The sequence below is a fragment of the Platichthys flesus genome, chromosome 12 (genome assembly GCF_949316205.1).
Source record: "Platichthys flesus chromosome 12, fPlaFle2.1, whole genome shotgun sequence".
Lineage (NCBI taxonomy): Eukaryota > Metazoa > Chordata > Actinopteri > Pleuronectiformes > Pleuronectidae > Platichthys > Platichthys flesus.
The window spans coordinates 12,780,898-12,806,542 of NC_084956.1; the positions used below are offsets into that span (position 1 = coordinate 12,780,898).

Here is a 25,645-nt window from a genome sequence, read left to right on the forward strand (position 1 = left end):
AAAATAACGATGACATGAAAGCTAGAGGTTCCTGCAAGAGTTCCTTTATTTGTAAAGTAGCTGCGGATCACTATTTATTCTTACGTCGAATAGAAATACACACGTAAACAGTTCCCCTCTGTCTGAGAAGATGGTAGTGGAGGAGGAGGAGGTGAAGGATGAGGGAAAAAATAATCTTGAGTCGCACCTGTGTAAGGCGCGAGGCAACTTTCCCAAAGAGGAGCAGAAGTTGCACCCGTGCGCGTTTGTTTCCTCCAGCAGCGCGCAGGCGGAGAACAACAGGAGGACGCACGGCGCGCAAAGCAGCGCCAACCGGGTGAGGACACCCAAAACAAGCAGCGGCTGTCACCCATCAGGAAGGAAAAGAATTACCAAAAACACACCAGCGACTTTTCAGGTCCCGCTGAGAGAAAGAGGGAGAGAGGGAGGAGGTAGCGTTGCAAGAGCATGTCTCTCACCCCCTCAGAACAACAACAACCGGAAAAAAAAAACATATTCCCGTGTTTGGACATAACCCTGCAGAGGCGAAGCGCGGCGTGGTCTGCGCGCAACTGAGAGGGTCCGGTTCAGGGGGGGGAAACCCTTTTGACTCGAATTAAGGGGGAGGCTTTGTGAGGGAGGAGGGGGGGGTGGAAGGAAGAGGGATGAGAGAGAGAGAGAGAGAGAGAGAGAGAGAGAGAGAGAGAGAGAGAGAGAAAAGAGAGAGAGAGAGAGAGAGAGAGAGAGAGAGAGAGAAAACGGGGAGGGCAGCAGGGGGAGAGAGTGGTGGCGGTGCCAGACGCAGCGGCAGTAAGAAAGCGTACGTACGTGCTTTATCTTAGCGGCGGAGTGTGTGACGTGATATTGCAGCCTGGCTCCCGGAGCTGTGCAAGCACCGAGCGAAAAGCGCGTCTATTCCTCCCTCTCTCTCTATCCATCTCTCTCTCTCTCTCTCTCTCTATCCATCTCTGTCTCTCTCTCTCTCTCTCTCTCTCGCTCTCTCCCTGTACCACACCGGCCCCCCAACCTCTAACATCCACCCAGCACGGATCCCTTCTTTTCTCTGTGTCTCTCTGTCTCTCGCTCTCTCTCTCTCTCTGTTCTCCCCCGTTTTTTTGTCCTCCTTGCCCCCTTGGAGTGGGACTGCATATGCGTAGACTATCCGGAGAAAGAAAAGAAAAAACAACAACAGCATAGGAGTTTTGAGGAGAAACTGGAGACCTGGAATGTGTCGATTTTAATTGATGGTAATACTGCAAGACTCGCTGTCTTCTCACCATCACTCCAAGAATTTCTCTCTCTCTCTCGCTCTCCCTCTCTCTCTCTCTCCCTCCCTCTCTCTCCATCTCTCTCTCTCTCCCTCCTTGCTCCCTCGCTCCTTCTCGGTGGCTGTCGTGTGGTTGTTGCGCTCCGTTTTGATGGGAAAAACCCAGAAGAGGAGGAAGGAGACAGGGGGGGATATGATCGGGCAGACCGGAGTCTAACGCATTTTTTATTTTCCACCCCGCTGAAGCATCTTGTTGCGCCGGACTTCTACTGTCGGGAATGGGGAGTATCGATTCGCTGGAGGGCTGCAGAATTTATTTATAAAGGATGTGGTCAAGTATGTTGGGAAAATAGCCATAGCTTCCGCAGTGTAAGGTAAGATCACCATTATTATTCATGATTATTATTGTGATTGCATTGGAGCCCCAGTGGATCAGCCCGGGAATATGCATGTGTCATCTGTGCGTTAAAGTTTACCCTCCTCCTGTCACATATTCGGATCCCGTCTTTCCAGCACCACGGCTCAGATCCGCGCGCACGCAGTCCACGGTGCTTAACACATGATTGTCCCCTTCTTTTTAAAGAGCTGGTCTCTCTCTCCCTCTCTCTGAAGAGGCAAACATCACTTTAAAGTGCCGCGCGTCGAGCTGACACCGCATGAGATGTAGCCCGTGTCTCTATATTCAGATTTCCTCTCGAGACGAAATTGCTCTTAGACGCCGAGGCAATAAAAATCAGCGTCTCCTGACGACCGATTTATCGTCCCCGGAATACTAATTCTCGCTGTATGGGCTGGCTCCAGCCGCGCACGGCTGCGATTCCTCTTCTCTCGCCTTTTGGGGGGTAAGGATGTCGGACTCGTCATATGGATTTATCGCGACTAAAAGCTGATTTCGCCCCACGCTGCTTCCACAAATCCTTATGTAACACATACATCATCCTAATGTAGTGTGGTGGCCAGGTTCCTCCGTCATTCAAACACAAAAGGGAAGAAGTTGGGGACAGTAAGTGAACATTTGTTTTTTGCATCCTTCTCTCTGCACTGTCTGCAGCCTGCATGGTTTTTTTTTTTTTTGGGGGGGGGGGGGGTTTCAACGCCTACACACACGCATACACGCACGCGCGCGCACTCACTTTGAGACACACACACGCACGCTCTGCTGTGACACCGCTCACAGCTGCATTGCCTGTAGGATTAAAGCAATCAGGACATCGCATTGCATTCTCCCTCTCTCTCTCTCTCTCCCTCTCTCTCTCTCTCTCTCCCTCTCTCTCTCTCTCTCTCTCTCTCTCTCCTACTCACACACATAAACACAAACACACTCGTGCAAGCTCAAGCACACACATGCACGCGCGCACACAGACACACACTGGCTCTTTATCAAATTGCATTGTCAAATGTGTCAAGCCCTGAATTTCGGAGACGTGCAGGTCGTGCGGTGGAGCGAACGCGCGCAGGAGGAGGAGAGGAGCCACAGTGACCAGGCGGCCGCAGAAACATTCATCTTTTTCACAGTGCGTGTTTTCCTCCTGGTGGCGAACTGTCGTGCGAGCAAAACGCTAAATCACGAAGTAAGGCAGTTGCATTTGACCAGAGAGAGAGAAACAAGAACCCGGTTACTGCGTAAAATGAGCAGTTGCTCCCCGCAGCGTCACGAGGACCGCACCGACTTGGATCATACTTTGCCCATTGAGCGTTTGGGTGTCAGATCATTCTGCACAGCATTCGAATTCCTCCGGGGACTGTGCCATATCAAACGCACCACCCGATAAACAAATGTCTAAATTACTCACATTACTGCACCCCCTCACCAACACTAAATAAATAAATAAGTAGTGGCTGAAGCGACCACAAGGTGGCAATGTTTGCACAAAGTAAAGTAGTGGAGGAGGGAGGAATGGGGGGTGGATGTAAAAGACACGTTGCTGAGGTTAAGGTGTCTTTTTCACCCATTTCACAGTAGGACGTGATTAGGATTGTGTAAAGCTCACCTGTCACATCACTTACCATGTTCCCTGTGTCCTCTGCTCTGACATGCTTTCGTGTAATTCTCTCCCATTTCTCCCTGCAGGCCAAATGACATAGGATGAAGGCTGTTCGAAACCTGTTGATTTATATATTTTCCACCTATCTTCTGGTTATGTTTGGATTAACTGGTGCCCAAGATTATTGGTGTTCCACTCTGGTGAAGGGGGTCATTTATGGATCATATTCGGTGACTGAGATGTTTCCTAAGAACTACACAAACTGTACATGGACGCTGGAGAACCCAGACCCAACCAAATACAGCATCTACCTGAAGCTATACAAGCGAGACTTGAGCTGCTCTGAGTACTCCCTGCTTGCTTATCAGTTTGACCATTACTCGCACGAAAAGATCAATGAGCTGCTGAAAGTCAACGAGACTATAGTGTACCTGTGCGATTCCAAGAATATTTATATATTTTTGCTGTATGACAAGAATTTTGTCCAACTCCGGAGAGTTTTCCCTTATGATTATAACGGATTGACGCCGCAGAAGCTGGATGAGGAGGAGAAGTCCAATGTGGAGTTTCTGGTGTTGAATAAGGCGAGCCCGAGCCAGTTTGGGTGTCAAGTGCTTTGTACATGGCTGGAAAACTGCCTGAAGCTAGAGAAAGGGACGGTGGAGACGTGTGGGATCGTGTACACAAAATGCACATGTCCCCAGCATTTAGGCGATGGAGAATCAGAGAGCGTGCTCATGCTCAACAACGTGGTTTTACCTTTGAATCCACAAACGGAGGGTTGCCTGTCACCCCAGCTACAGGCCGGGCAGGTCTGCAACCTGAGTGCAGAAGTGAAACGGCCTCCTAAAGAAGGTAAGTATCCTTTAACCTTCCTATTTCATGCTCCTTTTATGCTGAAATAGATGCAGACTTAATGGACTACTGTAAGCGTAGATAAGATGGTAATCATGTCGTTCAAATGTGCACGTCAATGACTCCCTTCTCTGCCCTTATTGCATGTTTGAAGTGTGATGGCCCATGAAACAAAGAGCACACATAGATATATAGACTGCAGTTGGCTCATAAATGTGTCAACTTCAAGAACAAAGCTGCCAGAGGAGTTGGGTGCAGTAAAGACCACACCAGCTCAAACCAAAACCACCTTAAGGGGGGTGGGGTGAGGGGGGGGTGGGGTCTTTCATTTGGCTGGATCCAAAATGCACTATCATTGCTGCAAATTTAAAATGGCTGTTTATCCTCCCTCTCTATGCTCCTCAGCACAGAGTTAAAATGGCTGTGTTTCCAAAATGTTATCACATCCATGTCAGTGTCATCCCTACAAAGACCAACAGTGGTTCGATATGGACACGTCCATCGGCCTTTATTGGCACCTACGTCACATGGAGCGATTGGGATCATGGATTCAGCAGTGTCACGTTGGATCACACTGCTCATGCAATGTGGATACCGATCAAATGCTTAGCTGTTAGTCAAATATGCAGGAACTAATAACTAAACATATTTAGATGCAGGATCACTGACTAAATGAGCACTACGAGTTCTATATAGGGATGCTACTTATCCATTGTTGCCATAGAGCAATGCAACGTGTTTTTTCTGTGTGTTGGAACTGAGCAATATCAACCATATAAGAGCTTACAGGAAAAAAAAAAGGTGGAGTCACTTGCAGCTTTGATTCAAACGCAGGTTGAAATCGATGCATAAATATCTATACATCCTCACACATTCACAGGTAGACAGCGCAAGGAACATTTAGGAGCAAGCGGTTTTGATAAGGTCGTAATGACCCTGCTCATTAGTGTTACCAGGTAGCAAGGGGAGTTATTGTAGTGAACACATTCCTGCAGCTCTTTGAATTACAAAGGGAGCCCTCCCTGACACGTAGCTGCTCGCATTCTAACAGATGGCAGAGATAATCCCGCAGGAGTTAGATACATACTTCAGAGGTGAGGTGCGTTTACCCAGAGACATAAAGGAGGGGTGTTCATCCCGGCACGCTGAACCAAAAATAATGAGTCAACCATCGGATTTTTTTTTCGGGGGGGGGGGGGGGGGGGGGAATAATGATAGTAGGAGCTGTCTCCCCCATGGCTATTACCAGAATAACAGTTGCTATAATAGCGCCTCGGAGTACAGGTGGCAGTTTTCTAATCAAGAAGAACAGGTGAGCACCGGCTGCAGCAGTTCAGTTCAGCTCTTTGGTTGCCTCACGCTAAATGCTGCTACATTCTAATTCCTATTTCTAGGCCTATTTTTGAACCCCACTAATACACAGAAATATTAGACCTAGATTCTACTACGCCCCTTGGAACTTTTTTAATGCTTTCGTAAGAGTAGCTCTTGCTCCAAATTTCCACGATTAATTAAATGGCTGGCCTCCATCAAGCTGGATGATAGAGCCCTCAAGCAATTAATATATACAGTTTCTGATGCAAAATCCCAACTACAGCTCAATCTGCAGTCAAGCAGCATGTGCGGTCACCTCAGAAAGTATGACTCAGCTGTCTATTTTTTTATTCTCTTCAGATAATTTAATCATTTGGCGAATCTCATGTTCAGATCACAAAAAATAACCGGGGAGAATTATGCTTATTTTCACAGAAATTTCTCTGCTCCAAAACAACATTTGACATTTTTCTATCAGCATGTTAATAACAGCTTAAGAGCACAGCTTATTTTTTCCCCCCCTCTCAGAAGATTTTCCACAAGCTTCTATTTATAGTGTTGGGTGATGGGAGGTTTGAATAATCCGTTTTCATCTGGATAACGGGGAGATCACCACTGGGTTTTAAAAGAGCACTGCGTCTCCTGTGGCGTCGTGGTGACAGACTGGGTGTCCCTGATGAAGAATAAAGCATTACAAACAGTGGACAAGGGCTCCATTTGATAAAATGGCTTGTCTTTGATCTTCTCAGTTCCTGGTAGAGGATGGCTTCACAGCACATCAAAGGGAAGCAGTGCTGGAGGTTGTATACTCCAACAGCACCACTGAAATGCACAACCGGTGTTTCACACAGACAGAGGAAAGCCACGTTTTTAAGGTTAAAGCTCTTCACTGTTTAGGGTGGTTATGCAGACAATGGATTCCTAACACTCCCTGATACTGGGGTATTGTGGAAATCAGTGACAAAATGAAATCCCTAGCAGATGTAGCACCAGGGTGACTCATTTCTGCAGTTACATTTTTTTTTTTACAACATTTTCACATTTCATTAATAGGAGTAGTAGAAGGATGGAAGCACAGTGATGCAGTGGCACTCACACAGAGACCCTTCTCTGTCTTTTCTCTTCCTTTCTCTTGTGTGTTCACATGGATTTCTCTCTCATCCCAAACATGCAAGTCAAGGAGACTGTTTACGCGGAGCTGCCCACAGGTGAATGAGTAGTGACTGCAGAGCCCTGACGTCCTGGTGACGTGCCCTGGGTGTTTTTCTTGCTGTCGATCCAATTAAATCCCAGATCCAACGGGTGCTGTGCTGAGTTCTGGAGCAGAAAATCTAAATATCTGAAGTCAAAAGCAGACAATCTTTTTACAGAGTCTCTATACTGTCCCAAATTTAAATCTCCCAGGGGCATATTTTTTCGTTTTGAAAAGATGAGTCAAGCCCATAAAGAGGCATTCAGTTGCCAGAAAGGAAGCAGAACCAGATATTCTAGTGCATGTTCTCTCACAGCTTTCTGCCCTTTCCGCGTCCAATCCTGTGCAGATGCTGATGTTTACAAGTCTACAAGCTTAGAATCCTCAAATTGTCTGGTTCAAAACATCCACAAATTGCACTTGGCTCTCGGAAGTAAACACCATCAGGCGTTGTCCTGCTTTGTGGCCTAGTCTCCTAGTCTCCTTGTCTCCTAGTCTGCCCCTGGCTTAGGAAGTGTCTCATTCTTTGTCTCGTTTGGTTGGTACTTGCCAGTTTTCAAGGATCAGGGTCAAGGGGTCTCATTGTTTGAGAGGAATGTGCTTTGTCGCATGTCCTCCAAGGTGTTCATCGTGAATGCCTTGTGCAGCAATGTTCATTTCAAGAGACCCACTAAAGTTCCAGTTCTTTAATTTTGACAAATATTCCAATTTATGTGGCTGCATCTAGCTCGACCATCTCTTTCATCTTTTCACTGACTTCCAGGTAAAAGTAAAAAAATAAGTCAAATGTGGCAGTGACAGTCTGATGCCTTCTGGAGATTAGCGTTTATAATTAGTTTTAAACCCGATAAGGCCAAGAAAGAACAGGAAGCTGATACGAATGTAAAATATTCAAATAAATATTATATGAGTTCACAAAGCGGCCTCCAAACACACTGTTAGTACAAGAAGTGTTTTAGTAATGACTATGACATCACCGATTTGAGTCCTGGTCCTTTTGTTTTTAAGGCGAGAGAGAATTGCTCACACTTATGCACATTGATTTGACTCGTACATGCACCATGCAATATGTATGCACTATATTCATTCTTCATGGATTGTGTAGCTTTGTTTAACACGGATGATTAAAGCCAACCGCCACAGATCTGACACGGAGGGATAGACATGTCACATTTCTTTGTTGCAGTATGTTCATGTTATCTAAGAAACATATCCACTTAAAGACTAATGGCAGATGCTAATCTGTGATGATGCCTATGATCACTACAGTTTTTGACAATGCAGACCATGTGCCATGTGGAAAAAGGCAATAGGATTTTATTGGCAAATGTGTGTGAAGCGTTCTAATGCAGCGTCACCTGCCAAAGTCCTGAGCACTGCAGCAGCTCAGCCTTGCTGCCTCACACAGTGAGGCCTTTTATTCACTTTGGATCTCAGTCAAGTCACTCAGTAGTCACACTGCATTATGCTCACCCCCATTGTTCAGTACACTTGGAGGCCATTTTAGTTCCAATTCAGTGAAGGAGAGAGCTCAGCTCAACAGCACAGAATCTGTTTGTTTTATCATAGACATGCAGTGTTTGTCTTTAGCTGTATTAAATGTCTTAAATATATCATGTCCCAGTTTCCCCTCAAATCCTGGGCTAAATACCTCAAAGAATTCTAGCCTGCTGTAAACACTGTCTCCAGGTTCGGCTCTTGGATGTTTAAAAAAAGTATTTGAGTGATGCTCTCTATGAACATTCTTCTGTATTAAACCTCTGGAGGCACCGTTGGAAATGCTTAAGAAGGTTGTTAGGGGATGACAAGGTCAACACAAAAAGCATGATACACTGGGGGACCCTGAAGAATCGGCATGAAAGCATCAACCATCTTCTTTGTCCATGAACTGCATGTTAAAATTTGCCTATTCAAAAAAAGAGAGGCTGGTGCAGGGTGTGAAACGATGAAGTTTTATGCTGTAATAAACGACAAAGCTTTGGGCCGGTTCCAGTCGTGCTTTGGGAAACATGTAGGTGACAGAAATAAGAAAAAAGGTTACCTATTTGGCCAAAAACGGATCTGGAGCGAGTGAGCAGGTCATTTCTTTGCATGGCTGAGATACACATATCCAAACTGGATATTCTCCAAATGGCCCAGGCCAAGGTTTCCTGATATAAAAAATTCACGAGGCTCTGAGGTGACACTTAAGTCGTTTTACCCAGTGATACACTAAAACCACAAAACTGTTGCTATATGTTTAAAGTTCTGCTTGAGCCACTCACACTGTCACACATGGATGCAAATAGGCTCTTTGGAACCACAAACATCACTGTGTCCCAATCATTACAAATTTATGGTACAATAAAGAACAGAGCCCACCACACAAGGCTCGTCATGGCTTTTATTTTGCATTGTAAGTTAAGGAATTCAAACAAATATATGGAATTTCATCAAATGGTCTCTCTGGTAATTGTTTTATTAGGGCCAAAAAAAAGCTATTTACCCAGATAGGTTTTATAAAGAAAAATATATTGTAAAATACAAACAATATACATTTATGCCATAATTGAATTTATTTCAGTTCATCTGCAAAGCTCAATGAGAAAATGCTGATGTCATGTATTTGTAATGTATCGCAGCCACATCTGAATCGAAATGTGACAAACGTGTGTGAATGCTCGTGGATGTTGCCAGGCAACTGTCAATCAAAGCTGATCCCACTCAAACCTCCGTTCTGAATGTGTCTCACGTAGTCATGAATATTTTAATATATATTTAACATTTGGAATTAAGTTAAGAGCCTTAAATAGCCCATCCTCAGTTTCTCCTTCGGCTTGCACAACATTTTTTAAAACAGCTGGAACAGGAAGAGACCTTGGAAGCAAGGTTTTTATAGTTGCAGTAATTTTATTAAACTACTATTTCCACGGCTCTAATGACACTGCATGTGTTGACAGTTGCCTTGTATGACATCATAATGGTGTAAGGTGAGAATCATTCATATGGTTTTGTTCTGGGACTTGCCGTCTATTGATGGACCAAATAACGAAGAACTGAAAATAATTCGCTGGATTTAGTTCAATATCATCTGTAAACTATAATTAGATTTTGACTCGATTATCATTAATCATCAATCCAATGAAGTGGCCCACGAAGAATTGATTCACTGCGGGCCTAGCCGTGATGCTAACAGCGATAACCTGGCAGTGGGGTGGATGTAGATGAGCTGCTCATTTGACATGGATTTGTGATCTCAGTCTTGAGGCTATGTTTCAACAGCGTGACAATCGGAAGTCAAAGTGATAACTCTCCACAGACTGTGTGCTGTGAACTGGCTGCAAGTAAATTAAAGTCCTGTGTTGTCACAGCTCAGCTGCACTCAGGACGCTATGGAAAACCAGAGTTCAATTTAGAAAAGGCTGGTCCTGAGATATGGTTTTTAGAGCATCTCGGAAAGCAGTGCACAGTGTGAGAAACAGACATTTCAGAAAAGACAGCATGGATAATTGTAAAAATTTAAATGTTTGCTGCTTAAACTACCTCCAAATGGCAAAAAAGAATAATTTGATGATTCACTTAAAAATGAATAGATTAAGAGAGCTTTGGAATTGGGACCAAAATGTACTTATAAGTTAATTTACTGATATACAATTTGTCGATAAACAGATTCATGAAGATTAATACATGTCTATGATCTAATAGATGCAAAGCCTGTTAAAAGGAAAGAAATGTGGTCGCTGATGAAACAATGGGACCATATTCTGAAGACGGCTCTCAGTAGGAAGGTAGTAAACGAGAGCTGCTTATTTAAAAACACTGAGAAATAAAGTCATGGTCATGAATGCAAAAGCAACATATTCCATTGATGTTATAATTGAAACAAAAGAGAGATGCCAAAGAAGACAGAAAGGCAGAGTTTGAAGAACTGTACAGGGAAATCTACGACCATTAATAAAACAAAAGAGCTAAATTTAGGAGATGTGACTCATGATCCAAGTAGAGACGCTGGAGTATTTCACACTTATTTCACTGACTCCGTAAAGACTATAACTCAGAATTTCTGTATATCATTTTATTCTCTATCTCATTTATAGTGATGCTGCCATTCTGACTGCTAAAAAAGGGATAAGTAAATCTGGAAATTTCCTCTTGACGGTCCCAAAGCCAATGGATGTCTATGGGATGGTCACAGTATTTACCGAAATCCATAAGGGTGCATTTAAATCTTTCTGTTTCAAAATGTTTTAATTGGTCCATTAATGAAGGAGAGTTTAATTAGTGTTTGGGAAACTGCGATAATTTAATTACACCAATGTTCAAATCAGGCGACCACATGGTCATCAGTAATTAGAGACCCATCAGTATCCTTGCAGCACTTTCAAAACCCCCCCCCAAAAATGGATCTCCCAATTAAAAAAAAGATTATATCATGTTTAAATGTTTTTTTTATCAATGTGTCTGGGACTGCAGATCAAATGTAGATTAGTCACATTTACAAGATAGATACAAGTGCTCATGTTAATTAATGTGCATTGTCTCTTTTAAAATAAGATAAACTTCAACACAGAATATCTTACTGTGGTAGTTGGTGGGAATTATCACCAGTATCAACAGATCATATTTTATTAGCTATATTTCTTTATTTCGTACTATATTAATTTGAAATTAATAATTAATTAGTGTAGGGCAAGTTATTTATCATATATTCATGAGGGGCCATTTAGGGGTTCAGGATCTTGCCCATGCAGATGGGTGAGAGTGGGGTTTAAACCGGAAACCTTCTTGTTGGTTAGAGCCACCACTCTAACCACTAGGCCACACTGCCACCACTCTAACCACTAGGCCACACTGCACCATAGGATAATGTAATGTAATGTAATGTAATGTAATGTAATGTAATATGGAAAAAATGTGGTGGAATAAAAATCGGAAATGTGAAATGTAGATACTCATTTAAAGTAATTCCAATTTTAACTTAAAGGCTCAGTGTTTAGTATTTAGTGACATCTAGTGGTAAGGTTCTGCCAATGGATCCCTTCCACCTAATTGTTACTTACTTGAGTAGTGTACTTGAGCTTATGTACTTAGTTACAGTTACAGCCTCAAACCCACATTTCTTAACTGAGTACATCAACCCAGGGACCATCACCACTTCAGTGGCATGAAGGTGACATGTTTACCCTTTTAACCTAATAGCCAACAATTAACATAATTGCAATAAAAGTCACGAGCACCACTTAATGTCAATAATGTCATATTATGGTAATCCGCGGTATGGTTTATGTAATGTAATATCTATTTCTGATGTGAGGCAACAGCAGCCGCCCCCCCCCGCACAGCGGAACCCTGCCCGGGTGACGAGGAGGAGAGCGTGCGTGTCTGATTTATTACCACGCGTGTCCCACCTGTGCGCACGGTTCCCGTGGTGAAGTTCTCCCGGCGGTAGATTTGTGTGCCTGCGCGTCCACGCCGCACCAGCGCTCCCACAACTCCCCATAAATTCTTCTTGAAACGCCACAGATATGCCTGTTTAGCATTCAATCGCTCATTCAGCGCGCTCAGCTTTGCCCATTAAACGAAAATAACACAAAGCCACAAATCTCAACCACCGGCGTGCGGTTGTTGTTGTTGTGGAGAATGTCGAGCCGAGGCTGGATTGATACTCTTGTCTGACGGATACTGCAAAGGAAAATAGGATGGAACGAGGTGTGAGTAAGCAGTTCTGTTCCTGAGTTAGTTAGCAGATTGATTTATTGTGCTCCAGCTTCAATCACTTTGGATGATTCCTATACACATTTTTAAATACTAGCAATATATGTACAAGAAATACTGAGTTTTTCCTTGAAAGGGCTTCACTGTGGGAAACGTTCTATCAATGTGTGAAAGGTTTTGGCTCTCGATAAAGATCTCTTTCCTTGTTTTATTCCACCGCAGAGGAATTGTTCCACGTCTCATCATGTTGAGAGACGCTGGTGCTGCATCAATTTTGCCATAGTGCGTGCACGGCAGAAGCTGAGGCTGTTCTTTGTCAAAGGCTGTGCTCGCTTCGTCACCGCAGCAGCAGTACACACTCATCACGAGACCTTTCCATTTGAAATTGCACGTCTTACTTTGACATCACAGCGTCCCGTCCCTGTTTTGCAATTTATGAGACGAAAGATAAGTGGTACCTTATGAATCAAAGCAAAAGCCATTGTCTGTCTGTCCCCGTCTCTGTAGATGAAGAAGACTGTCTCATCTTCTTATTATACAAATTACATCTGTTCAATGCCATCAAATGCATAATTCAATCCAAACACTCATTTCTGATTCCCTGGTTTTAAAAGAAAAAAATGCCCCTGCTGCCTGACGCCGGAGAAAAGGGGGGGCACACCGCTTGTTTACAATATATCCAACTGGAGCAGAGTGTGTGACACCGAGAGGTTTGTGGTGACTCCTCTTCGCGGCAGAACGGAGCAATTCAGCTCACTGCAAAACAACTAAATTGGTCAACAATTGTGATTCTCATATGACAAATCCATTTAGAATACAAAATCCTTCAGAGCGGGCCTCAGCCAGTGCGTTATTCATCCCTCTGAGGGAGCATGAGCAACAATCACGAGCCTGTTAACGCTCGGCCCCTACAGTTCTGAGGCGAGGGCCGATCTTTTGAGGCTCTTTGTGCGGAGAGACACCGTCAGATGTCTCCAACGTTTTTCTTTTCTCTAAATAAGCTTAAAAAACATCCTATTCCAACTTTAGCGTGGGCAGATTCGATGTTGTAAATTATGATCAAGCCTTTGTCATGCAGTGCCAGATATGCTAATGCAAAATGATGCGCCGCTTTCTGCCCCTCAGTTGCATGTCCCTGCATTTCAACCCAGTTAGATTCGGCCTGTCACCGGACGGCTATTTCAGCAGCGGGCATTTGCATAAACATCCGCCCACTAAAACCTGGCAAATGAATCTGTCACTCAGAGACACTGTCCGCGTGGTAAAGTGGAGGCAAATCCATCTTTCTCCTGTCGCTGCTCTGGCTGGCCCTCCCTCTGCAGGGTGTAGCAAGTGTCCTCGTGGAGCTGTAATGGATGCTGCCTTTAAACTTACATGCTATGATCTGGGGCAGCACACACGCTTACATAATCAGTGTCATGTAACGATATCAGGTCGTGCACTCATCCCCGCGTCGTTCATTCACCATTTACGACTCAAGTCGAGGAATTGAAATCGTATTCTTTATTGAGGGATTAATTAAGACCTGATTGCCTTACAACTGATAAAGTAGTTGTAGTATTTGTGAATAAAAGTCTGTCGGACCTCAGGTGCTGACGACTGCTCTGTGAAGCATTAACTCTGAAATGCACTTCTATGGTCAAGGTCATGAGTTTAAGGTGAAAACCACGGCGTGTGATCCCAGATTGTCCCATTTACAACCAGAGACCTTACTCCTATACTCGAAATAAGAAAATCCAGACTGATTTGTCAGGATAAGGAAAATCGAGATTGAACTTGTGACTCTTTTATACACACACATAACCACGGGCGAGGTTTTCTTCCTGCTTTTGCTTCTTAAAAAAGAAACTCCAGTGGCGCTCATAAAGCAGTAGACAAAAAAGAGCAAAGAGACTTCTTTAAAAGTAATCAGGATTTTTAAAGAATCATGAACATCCTTTGTAAACAAGGCTTCACCCTGATGTGAAACAGCACAACTGGAGACAGATGGTTGTGAAGGCCCTGAGCTCTGTTGAAAAAGAAAACATCGGTGTAAATACAAAATACTGGAACGACATGATGTGCTGTAGCGCAGGACATACAAAGTACAACACAAGTCGGTCATGTGACCGTGTCAGGGTTCAGACGACAAGCGTTGTGTCAGACAAAGGATGCATCGGAGTTCAATTCCACAAATTTCTCAGAACGACAAGATTATCGTTTGTTGTGTGCGACAGCAATAACAACAGTATTCAGGCTTAATGGGGAATGGTTCAGCTACAACAATACAGGGTCATCCATAGAGAAAACATACAAATCCAAATCCATGAATCAAATAAGGCTTACAACACAATTATAATAAATAATGTATTAAAAATAAAAAAAACACAGTGATACAATTTTTGCATTGATTCCTGATCTGCCCTGATCGACCATATCACAGTGATATGAAAACATTGGTCTTATTTGTCTCATTGATCTTGTTGTTGTCAGCTATTTTATTTTGTTGTGGTGTTGCAGGATTAAACAACACAGTCCAAAACATATCCGCTGCGCTGCCCCTATACGAGTGCCTGCCCTCTTCCCTCCCCGTACCAAAAGGGATAATTGTATACTGAGTAATTTTGGGGAAGAAATGGTCCTTTGAGTGGAATCACTAAGGCTTGACAGATGCATGATGGGATATTTCAGTAACTTGGCTACCATGAGCGAAGACAGCTGACATTTGCTTGCACTGCCTGCATGTTTCCATGGAGCGCAATTAAAACTGGGCTCCTCTCACTGTAAGGCAAAGTGTTACGTAACATCGAATGAGATAAAAAATTGTTTTCACTCTTCAACAGTTCCCCGTCCTACATAGCACAGAGAGATGGTCCAGCATAAATAATAATAACCACGATAACAATATAAAGAAAAGTTAAAGGATGGATAAGCCAGATATGGATAGAACATTCATAACCAGACATGGATCAGACTGTTTCATCAAGGACACATGGTAACTTGATTTACAAATCAGATTTAACCACATTCGTGGCTGTGTTGAAATCAGATTTGAGCAGCATTTCTGGATACAGTGTTGGTGTGTGTGTGTGTGTTTGTGTGTGTGTGTGTGTGTGTGTGTGTGTGCATCGGCCTGCCTGTTCCAATCAGATTTGAAACCGTCCTTTACACCAATATCAACCCCCGCTCCCAGCAACGATGTCACTTTCACAGCATGATTATCCCGCCCACGCTTCCACACATCTTCAACTCATGTGTCACTGCTGCGGTCTGGTGCGCCGGCTCAGGTCTGCGCCACAACCACATGTGCTGTGGCATGAAGAAAAAAAAGCAAAGAGATGGTCGATGCTTCCTCATCTGGCCTGCAGCGTATTCTCCTCCGAGTCTGGTCCACCAGCAATCCTACACACCACTAACTCATTACCATAGCAACCACTGCAGATGGGCATTCCATTCCAACCCGATCACTTGCAAACAGCCGCTTGGATTGAAATGAGATTCTCTAGTACTTTTGGATATTGCACTTTAAAGACATCATCGCATCCCAGGACATTATGTCAAATCAGTGGGGATAATTGTGAGGATGCAACAATTCCATTATCCACATGAGCTTTTTAAGAATTAATCTTATAATCTGTTTTTTGATTAACCATCTAAAGCCGGGCTATGAAACACAATAATCATTATTACAATATCATTTTTCAGCAAAATAGCAAAAGTGCAACATAAATCAATATATTGCTTCTGCATTGTGCAGCGCAGTGAGGAAAACCTTCACTCAGAAGCCAAAATCTGTATATAAACTAAAAAAGAAAATAATCTACCACTTATTATAAATAATTGATATTGTTTAATATGATTTTTTTTACTTGATATAATTTGGTTATCGTTCAGCCCCTCTTAAAATCACATTGCTCAGGGTCTGGTCATGTTTAGTCTAGTTATGTTATATTTGAGAAAAACCCTGAAGACGTGCCACCTCTGCCAGGCGATATCCTGCAGAGCGTAATTGCTTCGCTTGAGTACGTAATATTATAAACATGCGCTTTCCTTAAATAATCCTTAATTGTTAATTTGCTCGCAATCTCCTCCAAGTCTCAATGGCGGCATCAGTGTGAGCTCTCTAAACGCAGCGAAATGAGCAAATCGCACTCCACCAAATTAGCAGAGATCTGCAGCGGGGAGCCCTATCCACTCAGCCAACACAGAGGAGCCGTCAGGTGCTCGGAGGCTCTCTGCGGTATCGTGTTAAAGAGAAAGGGCCTCAGTGCGGAGGAGCCACGCTGAAATGTGGTGGATAAATCAGAAGCTTTGGGAAATGGCTTTGGATTAGAGAATCAATAGTGGACCACCACAGGTAGTCCAGACTCTCCAGACCTGCTCTGCCTCAGAAGCACCTCCACTAAAACCCCTTTGTATCAGGATGGGAAAAAAAAAGATGAAACACTGCGGGGCAGATGGTGTCTAGCGCAGGTCTCTGAGAATTACACGCGCAGTGTAATCTCAGGCTTTCAAATATGGATTAAAGACGATTCTTACATTTTAATTCTTTATCAGGAATTTTGCAGCATCTGGAAATGTTTCCTTTTGCTGGATAGTCGGTGAATCCGCCTCGCGGCAAGGATGCAAGTGTCCTGAGGGTGTGGCGCTCGGCGCTCCGTGACGTCGCTGTGAGGGGAGGCTACGGCAAAATGTTCAACGAGAGGGGGTCAGTGCAACAGGGATTTCCAGCTGGTGACATGTCAAACACGGAAAAGGGCACGCGGCTATGTAAATACAATTTAAAGTGCCAAGCGATTGCATTATTCCACGCCCTCTTCCTCACCAAGTCAAAGGATGAACGCATAAACCTAACATGTCCCTGTATGTACAATGCAAACACGTGAATAAATGACACAGGAAACCTGAACAGACTCCATTTAGTCCTGGTGATCTCCTGGCCCTGAAACACTCCGGATCGAAGCTGGCGACGGCTGACAGAGTTCATCTGTCGTCGCAGTCCCATACAGCATCAGCCCGGGATTGAATTATGCAAGAGGTCAACCCCGAGCGCAGTGAGTCAGTATCAGCGTTATTCCCTCCAATGAGTTTGGGTGTGAGCCAAAGTGATCACGACCGGTAACCGCAGCCGTTTCCCACGTCATCTGTGGAGGGTCCGCTCATTTGAATCGGATGTGCGCCTCTCACACGGTGGACGTGAAGAGACCACTCGCGGTGGTAATGGCAAATCTACCGAAAATGTCTTTTATAGTGTTCACATTTTAATAAAGGGTGCTGAACAATGTTTTCCCCTTTCAAAACCCCGTCGGATCTAAAACTCTGATCCCTGTGAGAATATATACAAATGCACATAAGGAAGTGGAAGGGAGGGGAATGAATCATTAATATTAAGCCTAACAGCATTTATAGTTCATATTAGATGGATTATACTTCATTACACATCATGTTTTAAAATGATGTATCGGAGCCGTGGCTGCGAGCTACATGGATGATCATGTTTTGTTCACTGTAATAACGAGTCTGTTACAATAGACCTACTGTTGTTGGCATTTTTATGTAACCTTGTACTGCTAACATCTATTTAAAACGTATTATCTGTTAATAAGGGCTCAATGTGATCAGAATGTATCCGTATATATTGTCTAATTTTTCATCTGTCAGATACATTTCTATTTCCCACCATTTCTTCCGTCTCTCTCAGAGCATCCGCCGCCCTCAGTGTGATGCAAATCCCAAAAATGGCTTGCATGTAAATCCAGGCATCCCTCCTGTAATCTGTGCACTCTTTGATTCGGTGCGTTGAAAGACACCTTTGTTTGCGGAGGAAACATTAATAGGCCGTTTCTACGTGTGCGGCACTTTTACAGAGCCTTTGATTTTGTCTCTTTGAAACGCGCCTGTGAAACGAGGTCATGAGACACACAGCTGCCGCGTGTGTGAGTGTGTGTGCGTTGCATCAAGCTAATGAATATAGAGCAAATGGCACTGAAGAGATAATGTAGAAAATAATCGCCCTGTGATTCTTACTCCCCGTCTGAGCTGCACTTGGTTTCCGTCACTATTAATACACACTTCTGCTGATGACTCAGTGCTGGCGCTCTGCATTCCCCGCCGTGTTAAACTTTAAATCCAAACGCGTCGCATCTGGAATATTGAAACCCCCACTTGGGAAGTCCACAGCCAGCTCACAGTTGTGGAGACTTTGCCTCCGTGCCCCTCTGCAGTCGCGGTTTGTTTTGGAGGCACGGGTCACTGGAGGCCGGGACACCGGGAGAACTGAACTCCAAACCTGCGCCGGGCTTATTGTAAATTCTGAGGGGTTCAACAACATCAGTATTCCTTGGTCAAAAGCCATCTCCCTGCTTCGCTCTAAGATGCATCAATGCAGACAGGACGGCTGGAGGCCATCACTCGGTGGTCACCCTTGTGCGTCAGCTGGTCATGTGATCACTCACTCCCACACCTTCCTTTTTTTGGTGCACTGTGCTATGAGTAACACGGACATGTCATACAAATCTCACTAACCTGTTTTGATTTATGCACTGAATCTAAAAAAAGTAGCCGACAAATGAATAGATGCATTCATTGTTTATAAGCAAATTATTTCACTTCAGATGTTTAGTCAGGTGTAAGGATTTTAAATTCTACTGTATATTCAATCTATTTGAGACGGCACACAACAGGAGTAATAGTAAAGTGGAATCACAATGGTTTATTGATTTCTTCCTTCTAAACCTTCCTTTTGTTGCATTGATTGACAAATTCTTACTGCGGCATAAAGAGCTAAATAGTTCTGCTGACTGAGGCGGATTTGTAGCAAACTCACAACAAATTAAACACTTCATCTAAAAAATGTACAATTGTTGAACTTTTCCAAATTGAAATATATGAATACGAAAAAAAAGGCCCTTGCAATAACAGAATGCAAAAGTGATATCTGAAAAAGTCAATTATTTTCAAGGTTAAAATCTCCACCGTACTAATGCACAGCACCGTCACTTGAGAGAGCCATATGAAAAACAAACCCTCATTTTTGTGTGTGTGCGATGATGTCTAAGAACACTTCAGCAAATGGCTCATGACTGTACAGCCTCTTTAATCAGTGTCCATCCGATGGGTCCACATTAGCTGCACCCACAACAGCACGCCCTTAATAAAGCAAATGCCGCCACAATGAATAGTTAAGGTGACCCTGTGGTTCCGTGTCAAGCCTTGTGAAACCTGTTCTCTTTACTCCGTGTCAGGCTTCAGCAAATGTCAAACTGCAATGTATGTTGTAGCTTTGCTTTGGCAAAAATAGAAAATAACACATAACACAAAATAAATTGTCAACTGAAAATGCCTCTGCCACTATCAGCCTCGAACATGCTGTAGGTCAAACTGAGAACTGATTCTGTTTTTATTCCTCTGCGCCGGCGACAGCCAGCGGCCAAAGGCATTGTGTGTTTTTCGGGTTGTCCGTACGCCAGCCTCATTCCTGTGAGCGCCTTGAGGGACTTTCTTCAAATTTGGTACAAATATTCACTTGTACTCAAGGATGAACTGATTCGACTTAACAAATCAAAAGGTTTGGCCTTGTGAGGGTGATATCTTAGGAACGCCCTGATGGAATCCTTTTTAATCACTTTGGACTCAAGGATGACCTGAATAGAAATTGGTGGTCAAAGGTCACCGTGACCACACATTTTTTGCCTGGTTGGAATCCTTTCACATTTGGCACAAAAATTCCCTTGAACTTGGTTTTCACTTTGGTAGCCAAAGGTTAAGTTCATTTTGGCCTCACACAGGGACGGTGATTGTTCAAAGTGACCTTATATAAATCAGGAAAAAAAGGTTTTTATCGAATATATTTTTTTTCCAAACGCACAGTTTGGATCTTCCTCTTTTGACCTGATTGAGATGCTCAAGTCAAACCGTCACGATCCCAAGCCAAGTCTTTATGTGCACGAGAAAGCAAACGGATTAGTCCCATGATTTATTCTATGCAGGCTAATTTGAAAACTATTAGCAAAAGCCATTTGGTTAGCTACCAAATCTGAGTAATGTTTGGTGTCAAATCTTAACTGAGGCAAAAATCAACACTGCATTTTTTCGCATTCAGCATCTTGGTTGCAATTTTTCTCAGCAAGCCATATGTGTTCCTCTTTAAACAAGAATACAATTGTATTTGAGTGTAACTTTAACACTCAGGTAAAGTACAACGTTTTAACAGTTAGTGCCCATTTACTTTTTTAAGGCCTGAAAAATGTATGACACTACAGTAGCTGCTGCTGCAGGGCTACTGAGCTGTGATCAGGTTTCTTCAGGCACCGACACCTGGCGCCGCTCTATGGGTTTTGGGCTCTATAGCCACATTGATATGAAGATGTCTGCGCCCTGCTCTCTCGCACAGTGATCTAAAGGCATCATTTAGCAGGTGCTCAGGAGCCTTGAGAGGCTCCACTTTAAGAGCTCTGCTCCTTGCACCATCTTGCCTAACCATCAGCTCAGCGGTGTCCAAAGCTCCGCTGTTGTGATGTTGTCTCAACAGTTATTCAAGTGCAATAATTGCAGCTTTTTTCCTCTGATGTGAGGTGACAATTAGAGGGGGAGGGGGCAAGGGGGGGGCTGCGAAGAAAAAGAGGATTAGCAGTGCGAGTGAGAGAACACTGTGCCATATTTGGCAGTTGGAAAGTACGCACACACTGAATTGCGGGAACAATCAGAGGATTCGGTAAACAATGTTCTTTGTGGGTGTCGAGAGATGCAGCGTTGACATTTTTTTTTCTCACAGTGGCTCCCGATAAGCGAGAGGGCCTGAATACATTTCAGGACGTGGAAGCTCATTATGTCCCCTCCTGTCTTACATTATCTCTTTGGAAATTGCAAAGTTCACCCTCGCTTTGCGGCCGTGATGCGTTATCAACATCTTTAAGGTCAGTCGTGCCTCATATCTTTGACCCGTGGGACAAAGGAAAAATAGTGGCGGGGGACGCTGATTTGGTTATCTGTGTCCCCGGCTGACTGAGGCATTACAATAAGCCTCTGAGGTCAGTGTCAGTGGGCGAATGCAGAGATTCTAATGTCAGCGCTTATCACAGCAGCTTGTTCCAAAAGGGTCCAATGCTGACCAGGTTAGGGCACGTAGTGGTACGTGCTAGTCCACGAGGTGAATTTCACCCTCAATTGGCTATTGCAGTCTTTAACCCGCCCTCTGCTGTGCAATTCTAACAATTATGTTGGCGGAGCGTGGGGGGGGGGGGGTAAGCAAAGAGGCAACACGACATGTGAATGAGTTACAAGTTATAGTTGTATGCTTCTTCACATCACCGCTGTTTGCTAAAGGAGCAAACAGAAACTTGACAGAATGGCATCGATAGAATGTTTAAAGACCCTGACAACACAAGCACTGCAGCCTCGACAACCAGGTTGTGTTCTTACCCTCTAAAAAAACCCCTGTATGTCCTGTAGGTCTGCTGCCCTATGTGCAGCATTACAAAGGAAGTTTTAATTCACTGCAAATTGAAGACATTTGTGTTGTGGACTGTGGACAAAGCAAACTATCGGCAGATATTGCTTTGTGTTAAGTGAAATCTGTATTTTTTTAATAATTTTTCCATGTTTTATTGAGCGAACAAGATAAAGGTAAGATAAATAACAGATTAAATTATTAAAAAAACATTAATTGCAGCCCCATATATCATGGATGAGGACCATGGTCCCAACGCCGCTCGTTATTCATTGGAAATCCACACTGGCGGTCGCAAACCTACCAGGCCACACACAAAAGGTGCACACAGCAGAAGACCAACTACTGCAGAGATCAAATCAAGACCCACACATTACAACACTAGACTGCAAACAAAGACGGAAAATGCATCTCCACTTCCCTTCATATCTAGTGTCAGCACATAAAATACATACATTTGTTTTTGAAGTTGCAGACAACTGGATGTCAGCTTTCTAAGCCTCTGTGGGATGGAACCCCCCCCCCCCCCCCTTCCGCCCACACACACACACACACAACTCTTGCTCCTCTATTGCCTGCACTTGCTGAGGTAACACTGTGATCAAATTACATCAGAAATGTTCCTCGGGGTCTCACCACGCTCAGCAAATCATTCTCAAATGCATTTGACGACTCGGATATTGAGCCAAAAGTTATTTTGACAAAGCGGGCAAGCAGAAAAGTGGATGATACCGGACGGATCATTATCAGAGTGGTAAAACCAGAGGACACACAAACACATGAATGTGAGTGCAGGTGCTGCAGTCAGCAGTTTCTGGAACTAGTGCGAAGGGATTTTGGGTATGGAACGTACAACACAGCATATACAACAATATTGCATCCTGACCATGTTGGGTGTGCTAAGTGCGGAACAACTTCAAAGATATTCAATTGTGCGAGCGATTTGAAAAAGGTCTTAAAAATCCTTCGAGTCATTCATTTGTAAATTGTGAGTGTCTGAACATTTCTCTGAGCTGCGACTGACTTAACAGGCAAAGTGAGGTTAAGTCACACATGTCCTCAGAGCAACATGTGGAGGTATGTTTTTCTCTTTTCTCTCTTTTGTCAGTTTGCATTTTTCTAACCTTGTCACGGAGCGGCTAAGAGGGCTCTCCTGTGAGTTATTTCATATGGGCACAAAGCACACTGAACAAATGTCTGTGTATGCTTCCTGCCCTGAGGCCACGATCGTTCACGGCGAAAAACCACGGAACACAATTTTTTTCGTCCTTGAGGTAGCAACATATGTGGATGTTTGGCCGCTACTTTATTTGTACCTGTCCTACAAACGCCCTCCATCAATTTCTGTAAAATCATTGATTTATCGGTCCCGCAGCCTTTTTGGACGTTAACAGTGAAAAAAAAAAAACTTGATATCGGGCCGAGTGTTGGTCTGTGTCCATTCCTGCTGCTTGTCAGGTGTGTAACTCCAAGCCTGACTGAATTCCCAGATGGACTGAAGCCATCAGCCCGGCCAGACAGATGAATCTAAAGCAAAGCAATGAGATTTCTGCTGGAGTCTGCCTTTCAGGACAGAACAGCATCGGTGAACTCAGTGTGAAATAGGCTGGCCTGGACAGTGTCCCCTTGCCTTTAATGCACGAAGCCGAGGCTTTGTTTAGATGCTCCTTCACGTTCCGGGGGAGATAAAAAGCGTGTCTAACAGGGAAAGTCAGAACACCTCCCGCCTTTAACAAAAAGAGGGAGCACTCCGATTCTATTCATTATTCAAGACCTTGGACTGGCATGTAAAAATAAACGCCCCGCCATCAGATAAAGTCAGTGCTGCCTTCGAACAGAGTAAACAAATCTGTCACTACCTTTGTTTGTTTGTTTTAAAATGTAAATTGAATGTCTCTGGAGAAGAGCAGAGATAATAAAAAACAAAAGACAAAAATATATATAAACATCTTCACCAATATAGGATTGTTGATTGATTTTTTTAAGATGGTCAATAACACAATAGACACGGTCAAAACCTGCTATACGGCTGTACTCTGTTTATTGTGGAACCTGTATAAACAACTGCTTTTAATTGAAACAGCTCCAAAGTCTCCTCCAAATGTTGCTCAGTGCTTATTAGCATGTTTGTGACATGAGCTCTCTATCTGTCTGTGTCTCTCTTACTCTTCGTGGTCACATAGCATTTGAATATTGCTGAATTCCTTGTAAAACCGTTCTCGTTTATCTGTTTCTGGTGTCAGACGATGAAACAAGTATGAAATAGTGACTGAAGGCAACATGTTTAACCAGCAGTCACTTCATTACCAAGCTAATGCCCTGATAAATGATCAGATTTGATGCCGTACGCAGTTAAGGACAGTAAAAGACAACTGCGGTACTGTGAAGTCCGAGGCTCCTTCATGTTGATCAGCTGCTGTGCCGTGTGAGAAGGAAATGCATCGACAGGTGATGACCCGTGGAGGGAAAGCCTGACCTTGTTCTCATGGGGGGACACCGTCAAATCTCTTAAACATATATTCTCAAAAGTCTTTTCAAAAAGCCCAGAGATTTCCCTCGCTAGGTGAATTGAAAAATGTGGCTCAAGGGGTCTAGTGACCAAGGCACTAAGTTGGAGACACTGTCTGTAAATCCCCCCTGACAACGTTACAGAGACTGGGCCTTACCAAGAGCAATGGTCAAAGAGGAAGGTCACATGGAACTCGGCTGACCAATGGTTATTCTATGCATTTTCCGTTGCCATGCAATAGAAGATAAGATCCGTTTGCTTCAAAATGATTATGATTCTGATGTCTGGTACTTCAAGGTGCCCATCATCACCTCAAGACATATTGACAAAAGGTTTCATTAAGCGTGGTCTGAACAGAGATAGTTTTGCTTGTCAAATTCATTTCAAATGTCTTCACTGCAATCAAATGCAGTAGGCCTGGAAACTATGTCAGCAATTAGTGAGACTAACAACGACACAAGTGCCAGGTTAAAAAAAAAAAGAGGCTTAAAACAGAACAATTAAAGTGGATTGGCTTGTGGGCATTGGACATCATGTCCCCATCTGAGCTGCATGTCTGTGTCTGTTATGCCAGCATTGTACTAGTTCTGATCGTCCCTAGGCTCTCTCCATGAGAAATTGCCAGCTCTGATAGACAAGAGCGGAGGGGAAGTTTTAAAGTCTGCACAGCAACACTGGGGGAGTGGGAGGGGAAATAAACAAGATCAAAGACCCAAACTATAAAGCCCCATTTCTTAAATGATGATGGTGAAGAATCGTGCACCAATCCTCTTGCTGACAATAATGTACCTCAAACATTGTTACATTTCTCTTCAAAGATATGCTCTCTTACTTAAATCTCCAGAATGTGACAACACAACCAGTGAGCGCAGTAATTTCCTTTTATGTGTGATGCTGTTCATTGGATACCAGTCTGCAGGCGGATAATGGTGTGGATGTTACCTCTAACTGTGGTATGGCATGTGAAGCCTACAAGATGTACCACATTCCACTGGACTATGACAATAGACATTTTTGGAGCTGCTGTCCCCGGAGCAGAACAAAACATTTATATTTATTGTATCTTTTCTGTAGTAACATTACAATTCAATTAATTTGTTAACGGGAAAGGCTCGGATCACGCCTGATTTAAGATTTTACAGCTGTATTTCTAAATATATGGAAAATCAGTAACAAGAAAAAGCTGCTGCCATCAGTACGTTACATTCTTATTTAACGATTATGGACATTATCCAGTATGTAGGTTACATGTACAGCTTGTTTGCTTCATGGACATTATAGAAAGTGAGAAGACAAGGCCAGCAGAGAGTTTGAGAGGCCAGATTGAAAATCACAGCCAGCACACTGCATGTCCCCCACTTCTGAGCAACCAGGACACCCCATGGCATGTTATATTTTTGATATTTTCATAAACATGTCCTAT

At 43.5% G+C, this 25,645-nt stretch overlaps 1 protein-coding gene across 5 annotated transcripts in view; it reads left to right on the forward strand.

Moving 5' to 3' along the window:
• Positions 1-1,020: 1,020 nt before the first annotated feature.
• The window catches only part of adgrb3 (adhesion G protein-coupled receptor B3), a 121,096-nt gene continuing 96,471 nt past the window's right edge, over positions 1,021-25,645 (forward strand). For 4 of the 5 annotated variants that reach the window (XM_062400620.1, XM_062400622.1, XM_062400621.1 and 1 more), the window contains exons 1-2: positions 1,021-1,620; positions 3,318-4,086. In XM_062400620.1, coding sequence (XP_062256604.1) covers positions 3,333-4,086 — 754 coding nt within the window. In that variant the 5' untranslated portion in view covers positions 1,021-1,620; positions 3,318-3,332. The remainder of the gene's footprint in view (positions 1,621-3,317; positions 4,087-25,645) is intronic. The other variant, XM_062400624.1, reaches the window with a different exon arrangement.